Source organism: Ovis canadensis, chromosome 3 (genome assembly GCF_042477335.2).
Source record: "Ovis canadensis isolate MfBH-ARS-UI-01 breed Bighorn chromosome 3, ARS-UI_OviCan_v2, whole genome shotgun sequence".
In the NCBI taxonomy this organism is placed as follows: domain Eukaryota; kingdom Metazoa; phylum Chordata; class Mammalia; order Artiodactyla; family Bovidae; genus Ovis; species Ovis canadensis.
Genome location: NC_091247.1, coordinates 113,670,276 through 113,690,117, shown reverse-complemented (window position 1 = coordinate 113,690,117; position 19,842 = coordinate 113,670,276). Strand labels below are relative to the sequence as shown.

Here is a 19,842-nt window from a genome sequence, read left to right as displayed (position 1 = left end):
AGGTTCCAGACTTATTCTCTCCCTTGAGAGGCTTTTGATCCTCCACAACCTGACTCTGCATCCCAGTCTCCAACAATGAGTTCAGAACTCAGACACACTTAAAAGACTTAAATGTACTTCTACTATGTATCTGCTTATGCATATAAATGAAAGCTAACACTGACTCGGGGTTTCCTGTATTTTTGTGTACTGGATTGTGAGTTTTTTGAAGTAAGTACTACTTCATTGCCTTTCCCCTATTCCCACCCATGGAACCTGGGATTCTTTAGCCACTTAAAGACTATCTGTTGACTTGAATTGGCTCCTGCAGAAAAGTGGTATCTTCTAGGCAAAGAACAATTGAAAAAGAGGAAGAAAGAGAACAAGAGAAACATGATTAGTGATCTCTAATAGATGGAATTGTTTCTGACCACTGGAACTAAAGCAATCCATGGCCAAGGGTATTGGAACCATGCAAAGGAATACAAGTTCCAAAGGAAAACTTATTCTACAAATTCACTGGCCCTAGTGAAAAAGGTTTCAAGCTTCAATTGTTGGTTTTACCTTGCAAATGTAAAAACAGAAGCAAAGAAGAATGCCCTCTCAAAGATATCCAGAACCTATGAATATGCTATCTATGCAGCGAGTTTGAATGGGGAAATTCGTGAATTACCCAGGTAGGCCCCACATTAGCCCTTAAAAGCAACAGTGGGTGAGAGACGGAGAGAGATGTGACAATGGCAGGAAGGCCAGAGAGATGCAGCATGGCCGTGTTGCTGGTGGATGAAGGGAGCCACGAGCCAAGCTATGCAGGCAGCCTTTAACAGCGGGAAAACGGCCAGAAGACAGTCTCCCCCAGAGCCTTCAGAGAGTGACACAGCCCTGCTGACACCTTCCTCTCAGCCCAGCAAGACGTGTGTCAGACTTCTAACTCTATGAAACTGCATTTACCCTGTTTTAGATGAGGAGTAATTTGTTCATTGTAATGACAGAAAAGGTGATCCTTGGTTTCAGCATGGTCCTCTAAACTGAGTTTGCAGCTGTTCAGAATAAGACAAGCAAGCAAACCATCCATCTCTGATCAAGAGTATAAGCTACAGGGGTCAAAGGAAATGTCAGGAATTTTCAGACAATTTCAAGGAATTCGCGGGGCACAATCAAGTTCTGAAATGTAGCATTTAAAGCCGAGCTAAGGTTTGAGAATTAACTAACAGGACTTACGGTGCGGGGGTTTTAGAATACATCTACAGGGCTTCCCTGGTGCCTCAGTGGTAAAGAATCACCAGCCAGTACTGGAGACATGAATTCAACCCCTGATCTTGGAAGGCTCCACATGTTGCCGAGCAACTAACCCCATGTGTCACAACTACTGTTCCCAAGTGACTTAGAGCCCATGCTCCACAAGAAAAGCCACCACAATGAGAAGCCCATGGACCGCAACGAGCAGGCAGCCCCTGCTCGCTGCCACTAGAGAAAGCCCACGCAACAGCAAAGACCCAGCACAACTATAAATAAATAAAATAAAATACACCAACAAATGCTCTGATGCTCCTTTCTCCAAACAATAGAGGTGAATTGTCCTCCCCTTGAGTGTGCACTGGAGTGAGTCCCTTCTAATGAACAGAACGTGGCTGATGTGATTAACACATGATCAAGTCACAAAAGGCATTACAACTTCCTCCCTCAGTACCCACCTCTGAACTGACTTGCGGACACAGCGGGGGAAGGAAAGGGTGGGATGAATGGAGAAAGTAGCGCTGACGTATATGCAGTATCCTGTGTATACATGCCATTACGTGCGATCACGTGTAAAATGGAGAGCTAGTGGGCAGCTGCTGTATAATACAGGGAGCTCTGGGATGACCAAGAGGGCAGGGCTGAGGGGAGGGACATATGTATAATTATGACCGATTTGTATTGCTGTACTGCAGAAACCAACACACCATGGTAAAGCAATTTTCCTCCAATTAAAAACTAAATTCAAAAATTAGCTATCTCTATCTCTTCCCTTTTCTCTCTTTCTTTCCCTCTCTTTCTCCTCTTCCTCTCTGCCTCTCTCTCTTCTGAAGGAAGCCAGTTGCCAATATCCACATGGCTGAGCCATCTTGGGAGAACTTTCCCAAATCTGAAGACATCTATAGGTCTAGCCCACTTCTTAATAGCAAAAACAAAGACTCCCTGAGACAAAACCACTCAGCCAAGCTGCTCCCAAATTTCCAAACACAGAAACTATGAGATAACAAATGTTCATTGTTTTAAGCCACCAAGTTTTGGGATTACTTGTTACATAGTAATAGATAACCAAAATACATGAGATGCAATTCCTAGAGCAGAGGTTACAAATTGGAAGAACAGATCCTAATTCAGTCTACAAATATATTTTCCTCAGCTCATAATGGTAGATTTTTTTTCATGAGCTAAAATTTTTAAATCATTAAATTTCACTTAGAAATCCAGATTTCCAATCTCTCTCAAATTTAGAAGATCCAGCAACACAAAGGCCTACATTCCCATCTGGCAGCCTTCTGCTGTAAAAGACACACACTCTCCCGTGCTCATGGCAGCCCCCACCAACCCCTGTTCATCGCCACACTGACACCAGCAGCATGGCTATTCCACTATTTCTCTTTAAGCAGAATAATATTTCTCAGTTTCTATGTCTCTATCAACATTAGGAAACAAAAGATATATTGAAAGGGCTTTGCATCTTAAGAAATCTAGGAGACCGTTTATTTTCTGGTGGGAGTGAAGAATATTCCTGCATGCCTAATATGTCACCAATGTACGTCTGTCAAACACACAATTTAGGATCCTGTTTTTCCTTCCTCCAATAGCTTTGCTCATTGTTGTCAACAGACTGTCCCCTGTAGGTAAGTGAGTTTGTTACTCTGGCCTCTTCATATGGGGCTAGGATAAAGCATATGAGTTTGCTGGACTGGGCTCTTCAGCAGCTTAAAGGTAGCTGCCAACATTACACCTTTCTTCTCATATGACTTGTTTTGCAAAGAACCTTGCTGAGATTATAGTATCTATTCAATCCTTCTCTGGTTTTGTACTTATAATAATTGTTTAGCATGAGCTGCTTAATGCTGGCTCAAATTGAGTCTGAAAAACCCATACTGACTAGTCAGAAATGATCCCAAGTACAACTCCTGCATGCATGCTAAGTCGCGTCAGTCGTGTCCAACTCTGTGTGACCCCATGGACTGTAGCCCACCAGGCTCCTCCATCCATGGGATTCTCCAGGCAAGAGTACTGGAGGGGGTTGCCATGCCCTCCTCCAGGGGATTTTCCTGACCCAGGGACCAAACCCATGTCTCACGTCTCCTGCGCACAACTCCTACTTAAATGCATACTTTTCACTATTACAAACAATTCTAGAAAGCAAGCATTGAACTGGAACAAGGGGCTTCCCAGGTGGTGCTGGTGGTAAAGAATCCGCCTGCCAATGCAGGAGACGTAACAGATGAGGGTTCAGTCCCGGGGTTGGGAAGGTCCCCTGGAGAAGGACATGACAACCCACTCCAGCACTCTTGCCTGAAGAAATCCCATGGACAGGGGAGCCTGGAGAGCTACAGCTCACGGGGTCACAAGGAGCTGGACACGACTGAAGCACCTGAGCAGCAGCAGCAACACGAGAGCCAGCAAACGGGCCAAGTCCGGCCCACTGCCAGCTTTCATAAACAGAGTCTTCCTGAAATCCAACCACGCGTTCACTTGCATGCTGTCTGTGGCTGCGTTTACATCACACTAGCTGAGCTAAGCAGTTATGAAAGAGACCTCCGGACCTACAGGCCTAAAACGGTTACTAGCTAGCTAGCCCCTGAATGAGAAGGATGAAATACAAAGATTTTGGCAGTTAATAAACCAAGTACCCATTGTGCTACAGAGGAACACACGTGGGGGAAATAAAGTTGCCATATCCTCTCCAGAATGTGCCCTATTATTCACAGTACCTCCAAAGCTTTCTTCATCTTACAAATGGACATAAACAGAATGGGTTTCGGGTTGAAAAGGAACTCACTGTGGCTAGTTTCTGAACATCTTCATCCGACGCTCCCAGAGATGCCAGGCCTATTTCTTGCGAAAACTGAGCAAACTTAGGATCTGCCAGCAGAGGGACATGTCCCAGGAGTTCATGACATGTGTCTCTGACAAGAAAAACATCACAGAGAAATGTCAGATGAGTTAAATTATCACTGGTAGAAAAATACCTAAATTCTAAATATAACTTTGTTACTATAATTAATTACTGTTACTAAGTTTTATCAACCCTAAGATTTTTTATCACATTTTAACAACTGAAATCCATATGCATCCTACAACAAATGGCATCTTAAATTATATGATATACAGCACTTTAATATTTTGCTAGTAATATTAAAATATCTACTATTTTCAAGTAGTAGATATTTGGCAGTAGTAGATACTCGGCATTTTGTCATATGCCAAGCATGTGGGAAGTGTTTTGCTACATACATTGTCTCTTTTAATATTCAGAAGAAACTTGAATTAAAGTAATTTATAGGTGCCACATTCTCTAGATCATGGGTGGGCAAACTGCAGCTGTTGGCCAAATCTAGTCTACTGCTTATTTCTGTAAAGAAAGTTTTATTGAAACACAGCCATGCCTATTCATTAATGTACCGTGTGTGGCTCCTTTTCACTAAAACAGCAGAGCTGAGTAGTTGTCACTGAGATCCTATGGCCCGCAAAGCCTAAAATATTTACTAGCTGGCCCTTTACTGAAGAAAGGTTGACTCTTGCTACAAACAGTCATAAAGCCACAATCTGAATCCAGCTTATGGTGATTTCTAAGCGCTTGCTCTCAACCCTTAAGTCACACTGCATCTCATGTCACCCTTTTCTGGCACTGGGCAAGAGCAGAGGATCATAGCGTCGAGAGGCTCTTCCCATAAACAAAGTTTTATGTCTATAACACAAGCAACTTCCTGGAGCCTGCGCATTGGAAGACCCCCAGTCCTCTGGCTTGTCCAGCCTGAACTGGGTCATAACAGAACTTTGGATCCTCTCTCATTTGCCTGGGCTTCCACTTGGAGCCAGATGACCAGGGAAAGGCAGGTAGGTGCCGCAATGAAACAAACTGTTTCCTGATACCAAACAACACTGCAATGCTTTCCCCTATGATTCTCTGAAAATGAGTCAAAAGGCAGACCATATTTCATTTTCTTGACAAAACTAATGAGCCAGGTAGTAATTGAAAGATGTTTCCTGATATCGCCTGGCCTTCTCTTAAGTGTTACTACTTCAAACAGATGCTACAAAATAAATGCCAGGTACTGCCACCATCAATACAGGTATAAAGTAAGCCGGAGGGCTATGAGGTTGAGGCAAGGGGATGGTGGTCAAGGGGAGATGATGGATACCAACGTAAAACAGACAGCACTCCTCAGTCAAAAAACCTCATTCCCACAACTCAAAGCACACGTCCAGCCCTGGCCAGCCACTTCCCAGATATATCAGGTTGAGAGGACAGCCAAACGAGACGTGTAGACATGATGCTAAAAGAAAATCCAAACTCATTCCCCATCAACTATGTGCCGAGAGTCTCCTTTTTTTGCACAGAAATTGAATTTGTGGAAAAGACTGTAGCGGTTACTCTCCAATCACACTGCTTAAGGCAGACAATCAGACTCACTGGACTTTAGTGCATAAGAGGAATTTAAATGTTATTAGAACCCCTCATTTTACCTGCAAAGAAGTTAGAGACAGGAGGAAATAAAGAAAGCTAACATATAGTAGGCCCCTGTTATGTGCTGAGTATGATGCTAAATGTTTTCATATCCCATTAGTAATTTCATCTTCACTTCCAAAGAAGTCTTACTAATGTGAGAAGAAGTCTTTGTAACGTGAGACCAGGGTAGGTCATGGTTGCTGTGGTGGTGGATTTTTGGTGCAAAACTGGGTTCACTTTTGAGCTTGTTAAATGCTTGATGAGGACAGTCTTCTATTAATATCTGCCGAGGTACCAATGGAGTCCAAACACTTATAGGCAGCAGGGAAAGTGAAAAGTAGCAGTTAAAAAAGAATGAAGGAAAATGTGAGAGATCCAAAGTCTTTAAGGAGCCAATTCTCTGTGGTAGAAAAGGAGCTCTCACCTGGGTTTCAAGTTAAGGTGTCATTATCAGAAACCTATAACTCAGAGTCAACGTAAGAGTCTTTAATAGCATTACAATGATAAGGTAATCCAACCATACATAGAAGAGAAAAGAAATTAAAATTTGAAAGAAAAAAATCATACAACACAGCAGAATAAGTTATATTTTTTCATTAAGAATGAAGGCCTGAAGCCAGAATTCTCACAGATTTACTAATGACACATTCTGAATGCCTTTGCTCTGTTCTGAGCAGAAATGATTGCTCTGTGTTCTGCTGGTTTGTACTTTCTTCACTGCTCAGTTTCCACATAGAGACCCCTAGAAGAAACTGCTGTTCAGATCAAGCAGAGATGCAGTTTACATAGTAACCCCACTTCTCACTGAGTCAAGGCTCTTTAGCACCGAAATTCCAAGACCATAAATAGAGCTGCTATCTTTTATGACTTTGGTGGAATATTCTCAGAAATAAACACTGGATTGGTCTCATTCCAGGCTCTTTGGCTAAGGCACATTGTGTAGAGAAAGGTAACTAAAGTGCCTGGAAACTCTTCAACCAGCAAAGAGAGATGTTCCATGTTGCTAATTTAAAAGTTGTTATTTTCTTTAGTTTCTCTGAGACCAAAGGACTTGGAAGCTGCATTGACTTCCAACTCAGAGGCTGAAAGAGGTTCCAGACTATTGGAATCTGAGGGAGAAGGCTGAGCCTTCTCTCCAAACTTTGTATCAGTTAAGTTCTGTAGGGCTGATATCATGCTATTTCACACTACTTTACAAAGTGCAATCCCTTTTATGTCCGGCAGCTAAAGTAGTTCATGGCCCCAACACTGGTTGTGTCATCCACAGCAGGATCCCTGAATATCTAATTATGAATGGATTTCCGATGCGAGTTCATAACTATTGCCTGATCGCACCACATCTCTCTTAAAACATTCAATTATCTGGCTATAATTGCACCTGTCAGCACATGCTGCCTTCAATCTCCACATCGGCAAACTTCTATCTTTTCAACTCGCATCCCTTTGATGCATTTTCACCTGAATAATGCTTCTCAGAGCCCTTTTCACAAAAGCACTCTGTTCGCTGGAAATATAGGAACTTTCAAAAGTGTTAACACTGTAAAACATCATGTCTCCTTTTGAAAAAGAGAAGAAGAAAAAGAAAAGCTAGAGCTGATATCAGACACTAAACTTTTTGCTGCTCTAAATTGGAATCTTCTCTGATAAGCCCTGTTAGGAGTCTAAAGCTTACAAAGGGACCTGGGCAAAACGCCCCCAAGGGAATTCTTAAACCATTCTAAGAAAGTTGTGATTACTACTGCCGGAAAAAAGAAATTCAAAACAAATCTAGCTTCTTCTCCGCTTATCAGTCAGTTTTTCAAAGCTGACTCCTCCTGTCTGGTGTTGAACAACTTTTTATTTTTGCTGCAAATTAAAGCTTTTAGGAAGTGAGTGAGCATGCCGCATTTGCTTCCCATCCCCAATCAGCACATCTGTCTTTGAAACCCTATTTTGATAGGTTTTGTTTGTTCTAAATAACACAGGCGCCAACACTTCAGCTAAATCCTGAAGAGAAGGAAAGGAAGATGGGGGTGGGGGAGGGCCGCATTGATGAAAAGAGCAGGCGGATGAGCTGGGAGCCAAAATAGTGTTGTTGTTGTTGTTGTTGTTTTTCCGGCTTTCACACAACATTTGGTGGGTAAGTGCAAGTACCCCGGGATAACACACTGGGACACACTGAGGGAGGTGGAGGGGTGACTTTGTTTTCACTTCACTAAAGAGACAATAACAGGAACTAATTTGGTATTGAGGCAATTTTTCTCCGTTCTCATTTTAGAGCCACATACAGAGTTTCTGTAGTTTTAAAATAGCAGACTGTAAAATCTGGCCCAGATCAGAGTTTAGGCAGCTCTTATGATCACTCCCTCTTATGTCCCTGTCAGAGCACAGATATATTCATATGGGGCCCTCTTTTCATGAAGCTGAGCATCTGGATATTGCCCTTGCAGAAATCTTTCCTTTTTTCCCCCTAGGAATCATTACTCTTCTTCACAACAATTCTTCTGAGACGGGCAAAAGATATTACAGTTGATTTTTTTTAATTTAGTTCAAGAAGCATTTATTGTTCAGCTATTAAATATCAAGTAATATGTTAGGAACTGAGGGTTAAAAGTAAATAAGACAAAATCCTAGGATAACTCTTAGCAAAAGTCCCTTCATGGTTCCATAAACAGCAAGTACTAACTTTCCTGATCCAGTAAAAAAAATCTTTCCTAGTTCTTCAGGTAGCACAAAAGAGCTTCAGGGGAAATCTGTACTTACGTCTCCTGTTCCCCATCATCTTAAATATTTCTTAATTCCTGAATAAAAAGGGATTTCTAACTCTTCCCCTGTCTGCTTCCTCTCCCCAAATTTTCACTAGATATTAGGGAAGCAATGTAACATAATGGTTATCAGTTTATAATCTGGAGTCAGAACAAGCCCATGTTGCACGTTCCTGTGCTGACAAAGTGGCTTAGAGCAGCATGGTACAACAGGGTTTCCTGCAGTGACGGAAATATTCTGTATCCGCATCACCCCGTACAACAGCCACTTGTTACAGGGGACTACTGAACATCTTAAACGTGACCAGCACTACTGAGGAACTCAACTCATGGTTCTATTTCATTTTAATTAATAAACTTAGATAGTCACATCTCTACCACGTTGGACGGCACAGATGTATTGTTTTTTCATCTATAAACTGGAGGTTATAAGGGTCCTTATCTCCTGGAGTTCTTAGGTTTTGTCCTTTTTGAATCTATTTTATCACTTCGACAAGCAGCAGTAAGTTTCTCCAGGACAGAGGTCACGCCATGTTCATTTTTGGGTTCCTGGTGCGTAGGAAAGCCAGGCACACATTAGATGTTCAGCAACTGCTTTCTGACCTTAACAGAATAAAGCAAAGCTGGAGGGGCCCTGTTGCACCACAGAGAGGTAAATCCACAGGAACCCCAAGCATAGTTTTCCTAATCTCCAAGGTATCATAAGGGTTCTGGACTTAATCTTGGTTTTGCTATTTTCTAGTCAACTGTCCTGATGCTGAAGCTTTAATACGTTGGCCACCTGATGCAAAGAGCTGACTCATTGGAAAAGACCCTGATGCTGGGAAAGACTGAGGGCAGGAGGAGAAGGGGACGACAGAGGATGAGATGGTTGGATGGCATCACTGACTCAATGGACATGAGTTTGAGCAAGCTCTGGGAGATAGAAAGGATAGGGAAGCCTAGCATGCTGCAGTCCATGGGGTCACAAAGAGCTGGACACGACGTAGCAAGCAAACAGCAAGTTGTGCGTACATAGGGGAATGACCTGACCTCACTGACCTCTGGAATTACCACCTGTAAAATGGCGACAGTCCTGCCTACCTCATAGCCACAAGCAGAATGACGCAAGCTGACAGAAGAAATGTTAGATCTCTCTTTCCCTCTGGGGCTTCTCCACCTGTTTCTCCACACGGTCGTGAAGAGGTACAAGGTTACCTCCTCCTTGCCTTTGAATTTGAATTTGTTCTGAATGTGCAATCTTAAAAAGCAAACATTCCTTAAAAATTTTTTCCCAGATCATCTCCATCTTCCACGCCTGAAGGTAAATAAATGAGCTTCTCCCTGTGACCCGGCACTGAGGGAGTATGACTTCTGAGTCTGCTGTGGGTGCTTTATGAGCGCTAATTTCGGATGACACACACCACACAAGGAAGGCAAACCTTGGTGGGAGTGGAGTGATGGGGAAAAAAGAAATCCTGCTTTGAATCTGCTAAAATATATACATTCCTACAACTGAAAGCTTTACCCCCAAAAGTCACTACCATTAATAGCCTAAGAGAACAACAGCGTTCTAGCAGGCACTCAGGCACAAGTTTGGTTTCAAAACGCACAGGTTTTAAATAATGTATAGGGTTGTGTAGGGTGGTGGTGGAGTTCATAGAATGTCTGTTGTTAGAATGCTCAGAGCTTTTGAGACAAAAGGCTTGCATAAAGATTCCTGGGGCTTATTTTTTGCTTTGAGGCACCTCACAAAACCAGACAAAATACAATGACTGAGAACTTGGGAGGCTGGGTCTAGGAACATGTCCTTGTAACTAAGAGTGACTGGAATGTTTCAGAACACATCAGTCTCCACGTGAATTTAAGAGGTGCCAAGGGAAGAGCGGGCCTATTTGGTACTTTCTATAAAGCCTTTTTCTCTGCGAAGATCAAAGCCTTACTTCATCAGCCCTCACACAGGGGGGTTAAGTGGTTTGCCAACAGTCACACTGAGAGCTGACCGTGGGGCCTGGATTGCGGGCACGTGGTCCGTAGGCCCTTCTGCCTCAGGATGTACACAGCGTTGTCCCATCTGCAACACTGCTCTGGAGTGAGGCAATTCCCCTCCTGCTTCCTCGTGAAATAAAAGATGCCCCCCTTGATAAAGGGGTGGGCTAACTGGCCCCGTGAAGATCAAAGGAGAGAGTGGGCTCCTGACAAAGCCTGGTAGCTGGGACCCCACTGGATGGAAGAGCAAGGCACAGACCATCCAGTAGACACAGCCAGCACTAAGGGTCCCGGCACAGCAGGGCCGCCAGAGCAAAGAAAGAAAGCGTCACTCTCAACTAGCTATATGAAACCTGTAACTGGAAAATCGAGAGAGAAACTACTCAACTTTAGTACACATACAAGTTTTGAGTTTTCTTCTGGGCTTGTGTGCTAAGTCGCCTCAGTCGTGTCTGACTCTTTGTGACCCTATGGACTGCAGTCCACCAGCTCCTCTGTCCATGGGATTCTCCAGGCAAGAATGCTGGAGTGGATTGCCATGCTCTCCTCCAGGGGATGTTCTCGACCGAGGGATCAAAGCCACGTCTCTTATGTCTCCTGACATAAGAACCCGTATTGGCAGGTGGGTTCTTTAACAGTAGTGCCCTCTCTTGTGGGGTTAGCTTAATACAGAATGGTGGTTATTCCCACAGATGCTGGCACTACTCCCTGAGTTCAAATCCTGACTCCCCTACTTACCAGCTGTGTGACCTTGAACAAGTTACTTAACCTTTCTGTGCCTCAACTGCCTCATCCATACATTCAGAATAATAAAAGTAACTCAGAACTTAGAGGGTTGTTGTGAGTACTGAGTTCATCCACTTACAATGCTTAAAATAGTGCCTGGCATATAATAGTTGATATAGACATGTTTGCTGTCAGTAATAATATACACATACATGTATATATATAATTGCTTCTGCTGCTATTGTGTTTGAACTTGTCTATGTTGGAGAATGGAAGGGGCCAGGTTTGGGGGCCTCTAACATTCTACCTGACCCCGAGTGTGTGTCAGTTGCTCAGTCATGTCCAACTCTTTGCGACCCCATGAACTATAGCCCATCAGGCTCCTCTGTCCATAGAATTCTCCAGGCAAGAACACTGGAGTAGGTTGCCATGCCCTCCTCCAGGGGATCTTCCCGACCCAGGGACTGAACCCAGGTCTCCCGCACTGCAGGCAGATTCTTTACCATCTGGGCCCCCAGGGAAGCCTTGTGTATAGCCCAAACCAAATTTCTTCTGAGGGAGGAGATGGTTGCTAAGCTCGGAGTGTGAGCTCCTGGTTAAAACTCAGGAAAGGAAGGCCAGATGGGCTCAGCTTTCTGAGAACGAGCCATTCTCTGAGAATCACTGGTGCGATGCTGCTCTGCTATCCTGAACAGCAAAAACGATGACAGAACTGTGGAGGGAGCCAGTTGGCGGGGCAGGAAGCTTGGCATCACACTTGGCAGAGATGAGGCTGATCTGTGGGGGAGGGCAATTGGAAGCTAAACAAGAGCTCACAGGGATGAAGGTTCAGTCCTATAAAGCTCTGGCTCATCTTCCCAGCTCACCAGGAAGACCATGCCCAGACTTGACTTCAGCAAGCCTGATATTAAAAACACCCAGGACAGTCAGGCCTTAAATCAGACAAACTCACAGGCCCAGGATGTCTCAGACAGCAAGGAGGGAAAGCTGGGAAAGGAAAGGTCCAATGAAAGGAAACTGTTTGATCCAGAGAGGGGTGGTCAAGTTTCCTATCAGTGTGAAAGCCTACGTCTTCAGCTGCTGATACCGTTAGTTAACAAATGAGGATTGACGTCTGAGCCACAAGAACAGAGATGAATGCCATCTGCCCGTGTGCCCGTGTTAGAGAGGGTTCTGTTGTAACACACAAGGGCTAAGCATAAAGTTCACTGACTCGGCTTGGAAACAGATGAAAACCAGCGTTAGAAATAATTCACTTTTATTTTTCTTATAAAATTGAAACACAGTAGCAATTATAAGAAAAATCACCTGACTGCAAAACCTTTTTTAAACTTTAAAACAGTTATATTTTAAAATAACATTAACTGCCCCTGATATGTTCAACTGTGACAAGAAATATTTTTCTGAATGCAAATGCGTTGAGCGATATTATGACAATAAACGCTGCAGTGTGAGTCCATGGTGTCATGAATTATTTCCTAGCAGGGAAGGTTTGCTCTCTGATTTGAAAAGGGACACACGGGGAAAGAGCAGGACAGACTCACATCAGCATGTGCTGACTCATCAGTCATCAATGCAGCCCTGAATGGGGGCTCCCTGACTGAATAAGCTTATACTATGCTGTGCCAAGGATATTTTTGTTACTAGTATATTCAGCACAACATTTGAAAACAAAACAGAAGAAATCTTTTTAAATGTCTTCATTAAAACATTTTTTAAAGGGATTTCTGGTGCAAAAACTGCACTATTACTTTGGCAAGACAGACACTGTACTGGTTTGACCTCTAAGAACTGACAATGAAAAACGTATGTTATGCGGAAAATGCCGGTCTTCTCCCTGAGCAAAGGAGAAGGGGTCAGAGTGCTGTGCTATGGATCTGTGCTTCAGCATTGCTCTGGGCAATACTTTAGGTTTCTAACATGCAGAACCTTGAACTATCGGGCCACCTCTGGTCTCCATCCAGAAATACAGATGGGTGGGTTTGGCCTATACTGGAGAAAACAAGACTAAGTCATAATACTTTAGAAAATAGGACCTTCTTGGGCCTTACCTGGTGGCCCAGTCGTTAAGAGTCCACCTTGCAATGCAGGGGACACAGGCTTGATCCCTAGTTGGGGAACTAAGATTCCAGCTGCCATGGGGCAGCTAAGCCCTCGCAGGGCAACTACAGAGCCCATGAGCCTCAAGAAAGATCTCACACGATGTAAAGATCCCACATAACAAAGCCAAATAAATATTTTGTCAAAAACAAACAAAAAAATAGGCCCTTCTTGCTTCTCCTTCCTTCATTTCCTAGACCTCAGTCAGTCCACACAGTTTCTGAAGAAAAGCATGAGATATGGCCCCAGGAGAATATGGTTTTCTTAAACCATATTTCTCATTAAAGAGCTCTACATTTCTGAGATACCACTGGCCATCAGGACTACAGATAAAATTGAAGATCATATAGACAAGTATACATGCACAAGCAAATTCAGTGAGCAAGAATTCAGTACCACCTGGCATAACACACAGTCAAGAAGTCTGTTTCAACTATGAAGAATAGAAGCCACAGACCCCCTAAAAGGAAGTGACTGGGGAAGAAAAACCAAATGCACTGAAGCAGAGCTAGGAAGAAGGGGGAGACATACAGCAGCTGAAAACCCACAACGCCTCTGAAAGCTGCCATCAGAAACGCGACCAGGGCAAGATCCCTCCCTCCAGCTCGCTTCTCCCTGCAGCGTGCCCTAGACTCTCCTGCACTGCGTCTCCACCGCCCCTCTCCAGCAAGAATCTTCTAGAGACAGATGCAGAGATGCTCCTCCACTCACTTCAAACGCGGCCAGCACTACCCAAGACTTTCCTGCACTGAACCTCCAGTGTCCCTCTCCAGCAAGAATCTTCTAGAAACAAGTCCAGAGATGTCTCTAATGCTCTATCCAGTCACTTAAACACGTCCACACACAGGACGGTCCTGCAGGGACCTACACCAACACTGGCAGATACAACCTCAGAGCATCTCTTCTTCATGTCACATTTAAGACGTTCATAGAGAACTCAGAGCCCTTCACAGACTGACGCTGCTTTTTAAAGGAGGGCAGTGAGCTTTCCTGCCTTTAAGGTGAAACTAAATTCGGGGTTTTTTTTACCCAAAGGGGGAAATATCTTCTTAGCACCATGTGGTTGGGTCTCCTTTTCTTTCTCTTTCTCTCTCTCTGTCCCATTTTCATGAAGGGGAGATGGGAACAACCTTCTCATTTCCTTTACCTCCACTCCTTCAGCTGCACAGTGAACAATCAGTGTTGTCATTTGAAACAATGTACATTCTCAAAGCAAAACCGATGAACAGAGCAAGCTGCCCGTCCTGGGTGTGATTTAGAGAGAAGACTCTTCCAAATGGTCCAAATGGGCTACCTTCAAAGCTTCAAGTGATGTCTAAAATTCCCTCATTAATGGTTCCTGAGTTTACCTGAAGACACTGACTATATAAAAGCGACTTATTGAGGGAGGGGAGTCCAGCTACAGTTCCTGAAATCAGAGTGAAGCTGCGGGAGGGGTGGAGTATCTGCAGCCTTGCAGGGGGTGGCGCTCTCAGCACACAGGGCACCGCCAGGCCTGCCCTGGGCCCCTCTCTCCACAGATCTTGGACAGAGCCTGGCACTCTGCATATGTCTGCCTAATCGGGCACCTCCCAGTAACAGCGGCACTCACGGCTCCAGCCCACTTTGGCCTCAGCTTTCACTCTACATGCCAGGTTTGGGGATCCACTCCAAACTCAGTCTGGATCTCTTGTTCCTCTGTTGCCTTTGCCAGCTGGCCTTGAGTTAATTACAGTCTGATGAAGGAGACCGACACATGAACAAAGAATTCCCGTGCAGTGCTGCGAGCGCCAGAACAGAAGTAAGGCAAAACGCTACAGGAATACCCAGTGCTGCCTGGGAAAGCCTTCACAGAAAAGGGTGCAATCGAGTCTTAATCCTGAGACCTAAAATGATCTCGCAAGAATCATTCCAGGGCTAATGAACCACCTGTGCAAAGAGATGGAGGCAAGAGCCAGCAGGGCCCCAGGATGGTGAGAAGTCTAGTGCGGCTGGAGCATAAGGTTTTAGAAGGGGCAGAAAGAGAGACAGAAGATGTGATTTGATGATCGCAGACATTTTCCCCCTGAATGTAACAGGGAACCAACAGAGGTTAAACATGAGAATGCTCTACTCACACTGGTGTTTTAGAAAGGGAACAAAGCCTACAGTAACTGTCAGACAGAGTAGCCATGTTAACATGACCTGTCAAACATCTCCTTCTCAAACAGTGGCTCCCACTGGGCAAGATGTTGCCCCCTGGGGACATTTGGCAATGTCTGGAGACAACTGTGGTTGTCACATCTGGCAGGGGTGGGAGCCTACGCTTGACATTTAGCGGGCAGAGGCAAGGGATGTTGCTAAACATTCTACAATACACAGGACAGCCGCCCACAACAAAGCATTATTCAGCTCAAAATATCAATACTGCCAAGGTTAAGAAACCCTGTTCTAAAAGATGAGATGGCCAGAGGGTGCAAGGTGACACAGCCCACAGGGACTCCTCAGAGGCAAAGAGGAGGCCAGGCGATTGTGGGGCTTCTCACATTTTGTCCTGCCCCCACCCACAGGTGTGATGCTCACACACCCATGCAACTTGGAGCTCGGCTTCTTTCGCTCGTTCCGTGGAGTGAGAAGGGGACTATTACTGCAATAACCTTGAATTTGACCCAACTGATTTCTTTTTAAGGAAATCGTTTGTAAACATCAATACTAGATTAGTGACAAAGGTGCTTGCTGATCAAAGTAGGCTGATCAAGGAGGTGCAGAATCCCTGCCTGGGGCAGTGCTCCAAGGGAGAAAGAGCCAGAATACTGCCTCCCTTCAGGCAGAATCAGTGGCCTTTCAGTCCAGGTAGAAATGCATGGAAAAGCAGCTCCTCCCTCCTCTTCCTGAACTGGAATGCTGATTCTCCAGGCCCCTCTCCTCTACTGTCCCCCAGGCCAGAACACTCCCCAGGGGACAAACCCTAATTGCTGTTGCCATTTTAAATTCAAGTCCCAGTTCCTGGTGGGCTTAGAGCCACTGGAGTTTTAAAATGTAAAATGGTAAAAACAAGCCATGCTTGAAGCCCAATAATGTGCTGGGAGTGGGGATATCAAAGTACAGTCTACCCAGACCAAAAAGGAAAACAAAGCTGTTTTTCAGAGACCGTATTTTTGCTGCTTCCATTCTGTGTCTTCCGGGCTCACCTTCGTCTCATTAGCGCTGCCTCCACCACAACAGTTCAGCAGCTAGAAGCAGTTATTTGGAAGCAGGGTACAAGCACCAAACACAGAGGTCACGTTGAACTCCGCAAACTGGAAAACTGCCCTCTTGTCGGTTCTCAATTGAGGAAATGGGATTGTATTTAAAAGACAATGCCTGTGAAAGTGCTTGGGCAGTGTTAGGTAGGTAGAACAGGAAACAGGAGTCCAAAATGGTGGTGGCTAAAAGACAAGGAAGGGAAAAGCCCGCAAAAATAGAACAAAGGAAGGTCCGAGGACCAGAGTGAGGACTTCAGGCAGGACAGCACTCCTGGCCAAGCCCAGTTTGCATAGGGCAGGCCCAGGGGAAGGGGAAAACATAAAAAGAGGAGCCAAAGGGCTCTCTCCCCCTCTCCCTCCCTCCCACCCCCCCCAAAAACCCCAAATCCCCCCACCCACGTGCTGGCACGCTCTCCTGCTCTCTTCTCTTTGCATCTTTGAGTCAGCATGCCCTCACACCTCAAGGATGGATTCTCTTGCTATTATCCAAATAAAACAGAGCTGTTAACACTGATTTGTCTAAGAGCTGTAACACAGTCTGTCCAAGACCCGAGAGCTGTGACACACCAAGGGCTTCAATGTCCGTCACTCCAAATCTTTGTTGTGACAAGACAGAACCGAGGAACATACACTCGCTTGACAGGCAGGAAACAGAATTTCATAGATTCAAACTACAGCATGTGGCTGGGAAGAGCTCTGGGACTCTGCAAGACGTGAGGATTGAAGGGATCTTTGCAGAGCACTGTGTCTGCACAGTGTATTCCTGGAAGGATGCAGTGGAAAGAGGCAGCAGTGGCTGCTGCTGGGGAGGACGCAGCGGGGGTCAAGGAGCAGGGGAAGGGAAACAGTCACTGTTCACAGTGGGCCCTTCTGTAAGCTCTGAATGCTGGATCGTGGACACGCACCACCTACACATAAATCATCATCGTCATCTAAGAGACAAATGAATGATATAAAACCCACGAAATAGGGGACTTCCCTGGTGGGCCAGTGGTTAAGACCACGAGCTTCCAATGCAAGTGTGCAGGTTCAATCCCTGCTCAGGGAACTAAGATCCACATGCTATGTGGCTTGGCTAAAAAAAAAAAAAAATTAAAAATACGAGTAACTTTTAAAATAAATAAAACTCACAAAAATGAGCCTGTACAAACAATCCCAAGTTAGCGAATCTCAAGTGTCCATGCTTCATTTAGCAGCTGTGAAAGAAGAGAACACCGAGATCAACAGCGGGAGTTAAAATTCACTTCTGACCTCTCAGCTCTGACTCCCAACCGCCAGGAGCTCCTCTGTCTGGAGGTCCCTTCCAAGGGCCTCTCCAAGAGAGGACGCTCCAAATTCAAATCTCCCTCTTGTTTTCCTCTTTCCTCCCCTCTTTCCTCCAAGTCTAAGCCCCTTCTGATATTTTCCAGTATTATTAGAAACAACTACCCACTCAGCTTCCCAATCTCAAAGGCTGAGCACTGCCTTAGGGACCATCTCATCCTCATTACAGTCGCAAATACTGTAAATTCCATCTTAACGATGCGTTCCACGCAGCTGTCCTCTCCTGCTGTCCTACTGATTCCTTACATACGTACTCCTTCCCTGCAACGGGACCTCCCGCCAGTCTCCCAGCGAGTTCATGCTCCATGTGTCCCAGCCCTCACCCCCGTCAGCTTCTTTAAACACGATGACTTCATCAGGCTGAGGAGCCTTGGATAGCTCCCTGCTGCCCACAGAATTAAGTCCAAATGCCCTATTTTGACAAATGACTGTTTACATTGTAGACCAGTTGATCCTATCCATCCTAAAGGAAAGCAACCCTGAATATTCATTGAAAGGACTGATGTTGAAGCTGAAACTCCAATACTCTGGCCACCTGATGTGAAGAGCCAACTCACTGGAAAAGACCCTGATGCTGGGAAAGACTGAAGGTAAAAGGAGAAGAGGGTGGCAGAGGATGAGATGGTTGGATGACACCATCCAATAAGAGGACATGAGTTTGAGCAAACCCTGGGAGATGATGAAGTACAGGGAAGCCTGGTGTGCTGCAGTCCATGGGGTCGCAAAGAAACACAGGGCCACCCTGGTGCCCTGCTCTGCGGGGGTCAGCTGCTCCGCCACGCCCTGTATCACGTACCTGATGAAATTTCACAACGTGGGCCTGCTGGAGGCCTACAACTGGGTGAAAGCCCGGAGGCCTGTCATCAGGCCCAACATCAGCTTCTGGAGGCAGCTGATAGACTACGAGCACCAGCTTTTTGGGAAGTCGAGAGTTAAAAAGGTACAGACACCGTACAGCATAGTGCCAGACGTTTACGAGGAGTCCCGACACCTGATGCCTTACTGGGGGATCTGAGCCACCAGAGCCCGCAGCAGCAGCCCCTCAAGCAGGACCAGCATCTGCCACACGCTGTCTGCTCCCCTCCTCACCTTTCTCTCCAAATGGTGGACAAATGCTCCTCCCTGAAGTGTGTGGGTTTTTTTTTTTTTTACACTGGGTGTTCATGTTTTATTTTGAGAGAGAGGGAGGGGAGGGGAGGAAGACACAAGGAATGCTCACATTGCTACTAACATTTTAGGTAGTGGCTTCAGGACTGAGCGACTGAACATCAAAATTGTGAACAGAAGAATAATTTCACCCCTAACACATGCCTGCGTTGTGACCACTCTGAAGGAATCCGCCTTGCTCATTTCTGCCTCTTCCTGCCTCCACATCAAGGAAAAGGCAGCTGTTTCCTTGACTTGAAAGCTTCCCCCTCACCCCCCTTTGCTTATCCAAAGAGAAATTCCTGTCCACTCTTCTGGACCCCTACTCATCTCACATTTCCTCTGAAAAGCCTCTCAGGACGGCTCCCTCCTCTTTGCTCCTCTGACACTCTGCACATATACCCCCTCACCACACTCTTTCATAGTTGTTTATGTTTCTATCTCCCCTGCCAGAAAAGTCAGAGGCTTTAACAAAAAAATAAAAAAGCAGCTGCCATATTTCATTCATCTTTGAATCCACGGCACCTCCCTGCTAGCATTGCACATGAATGTTTGCTGAATGAATTGGCAGCAAGTACTTTGGTAAAAATATAACACATAATTCCCCCAATTCTATAGACCTCTGTGCTAAAATCTCATTTCTTTGGCCTCTCTCTGCATACCTATTGGCACGCTACCACAGGTCTCAGGAGGGCCGGTTATTCAAACAGAGCTAACAAAGTGCCTGCTATTTGTAAACAGGGCCATTTGTAAACCCTCTGAGCTAGATTTAGAGATTGCCTATCCAACTGGAACAGCAATTCTTTGAGCACTTATCCACTCTAACAAGTGTTTCTTTCCCTAATGTCTGGAGTCCTATAAGTAACCTTTGTTTACCCTGAAAACATTTTCAGGGAAGCTGAAAGGAGCTAAAAATAAAACATAAAAATAAATACCATGTAGTCACCCTAGAGGGACC

General features: G+C 45.1%; 1 protein-coding gene across 1 annotated transcript in view; it reads right to left on the bottom strand.

Annotated features, from left to right (window-relative positions):
• Positions 1-19,842, bottom strand: part of TPH2 (tryptophan hydroxylase 2) — a 100,707-nt gene that overhangs the window by 41,000 nt on the left and 39,865 nt on the right. Inside the window, exon 8 of the mRNA XM_069584016.1 lies at positions 4,004-4,130. Coding sequence (XP_069440117.1) covers positions 4,004-4,130 — 127 coding nt within the window. The remainder of the gene's footprint in view (positions 1-4,003; positions 4,131-19,842) is intronic.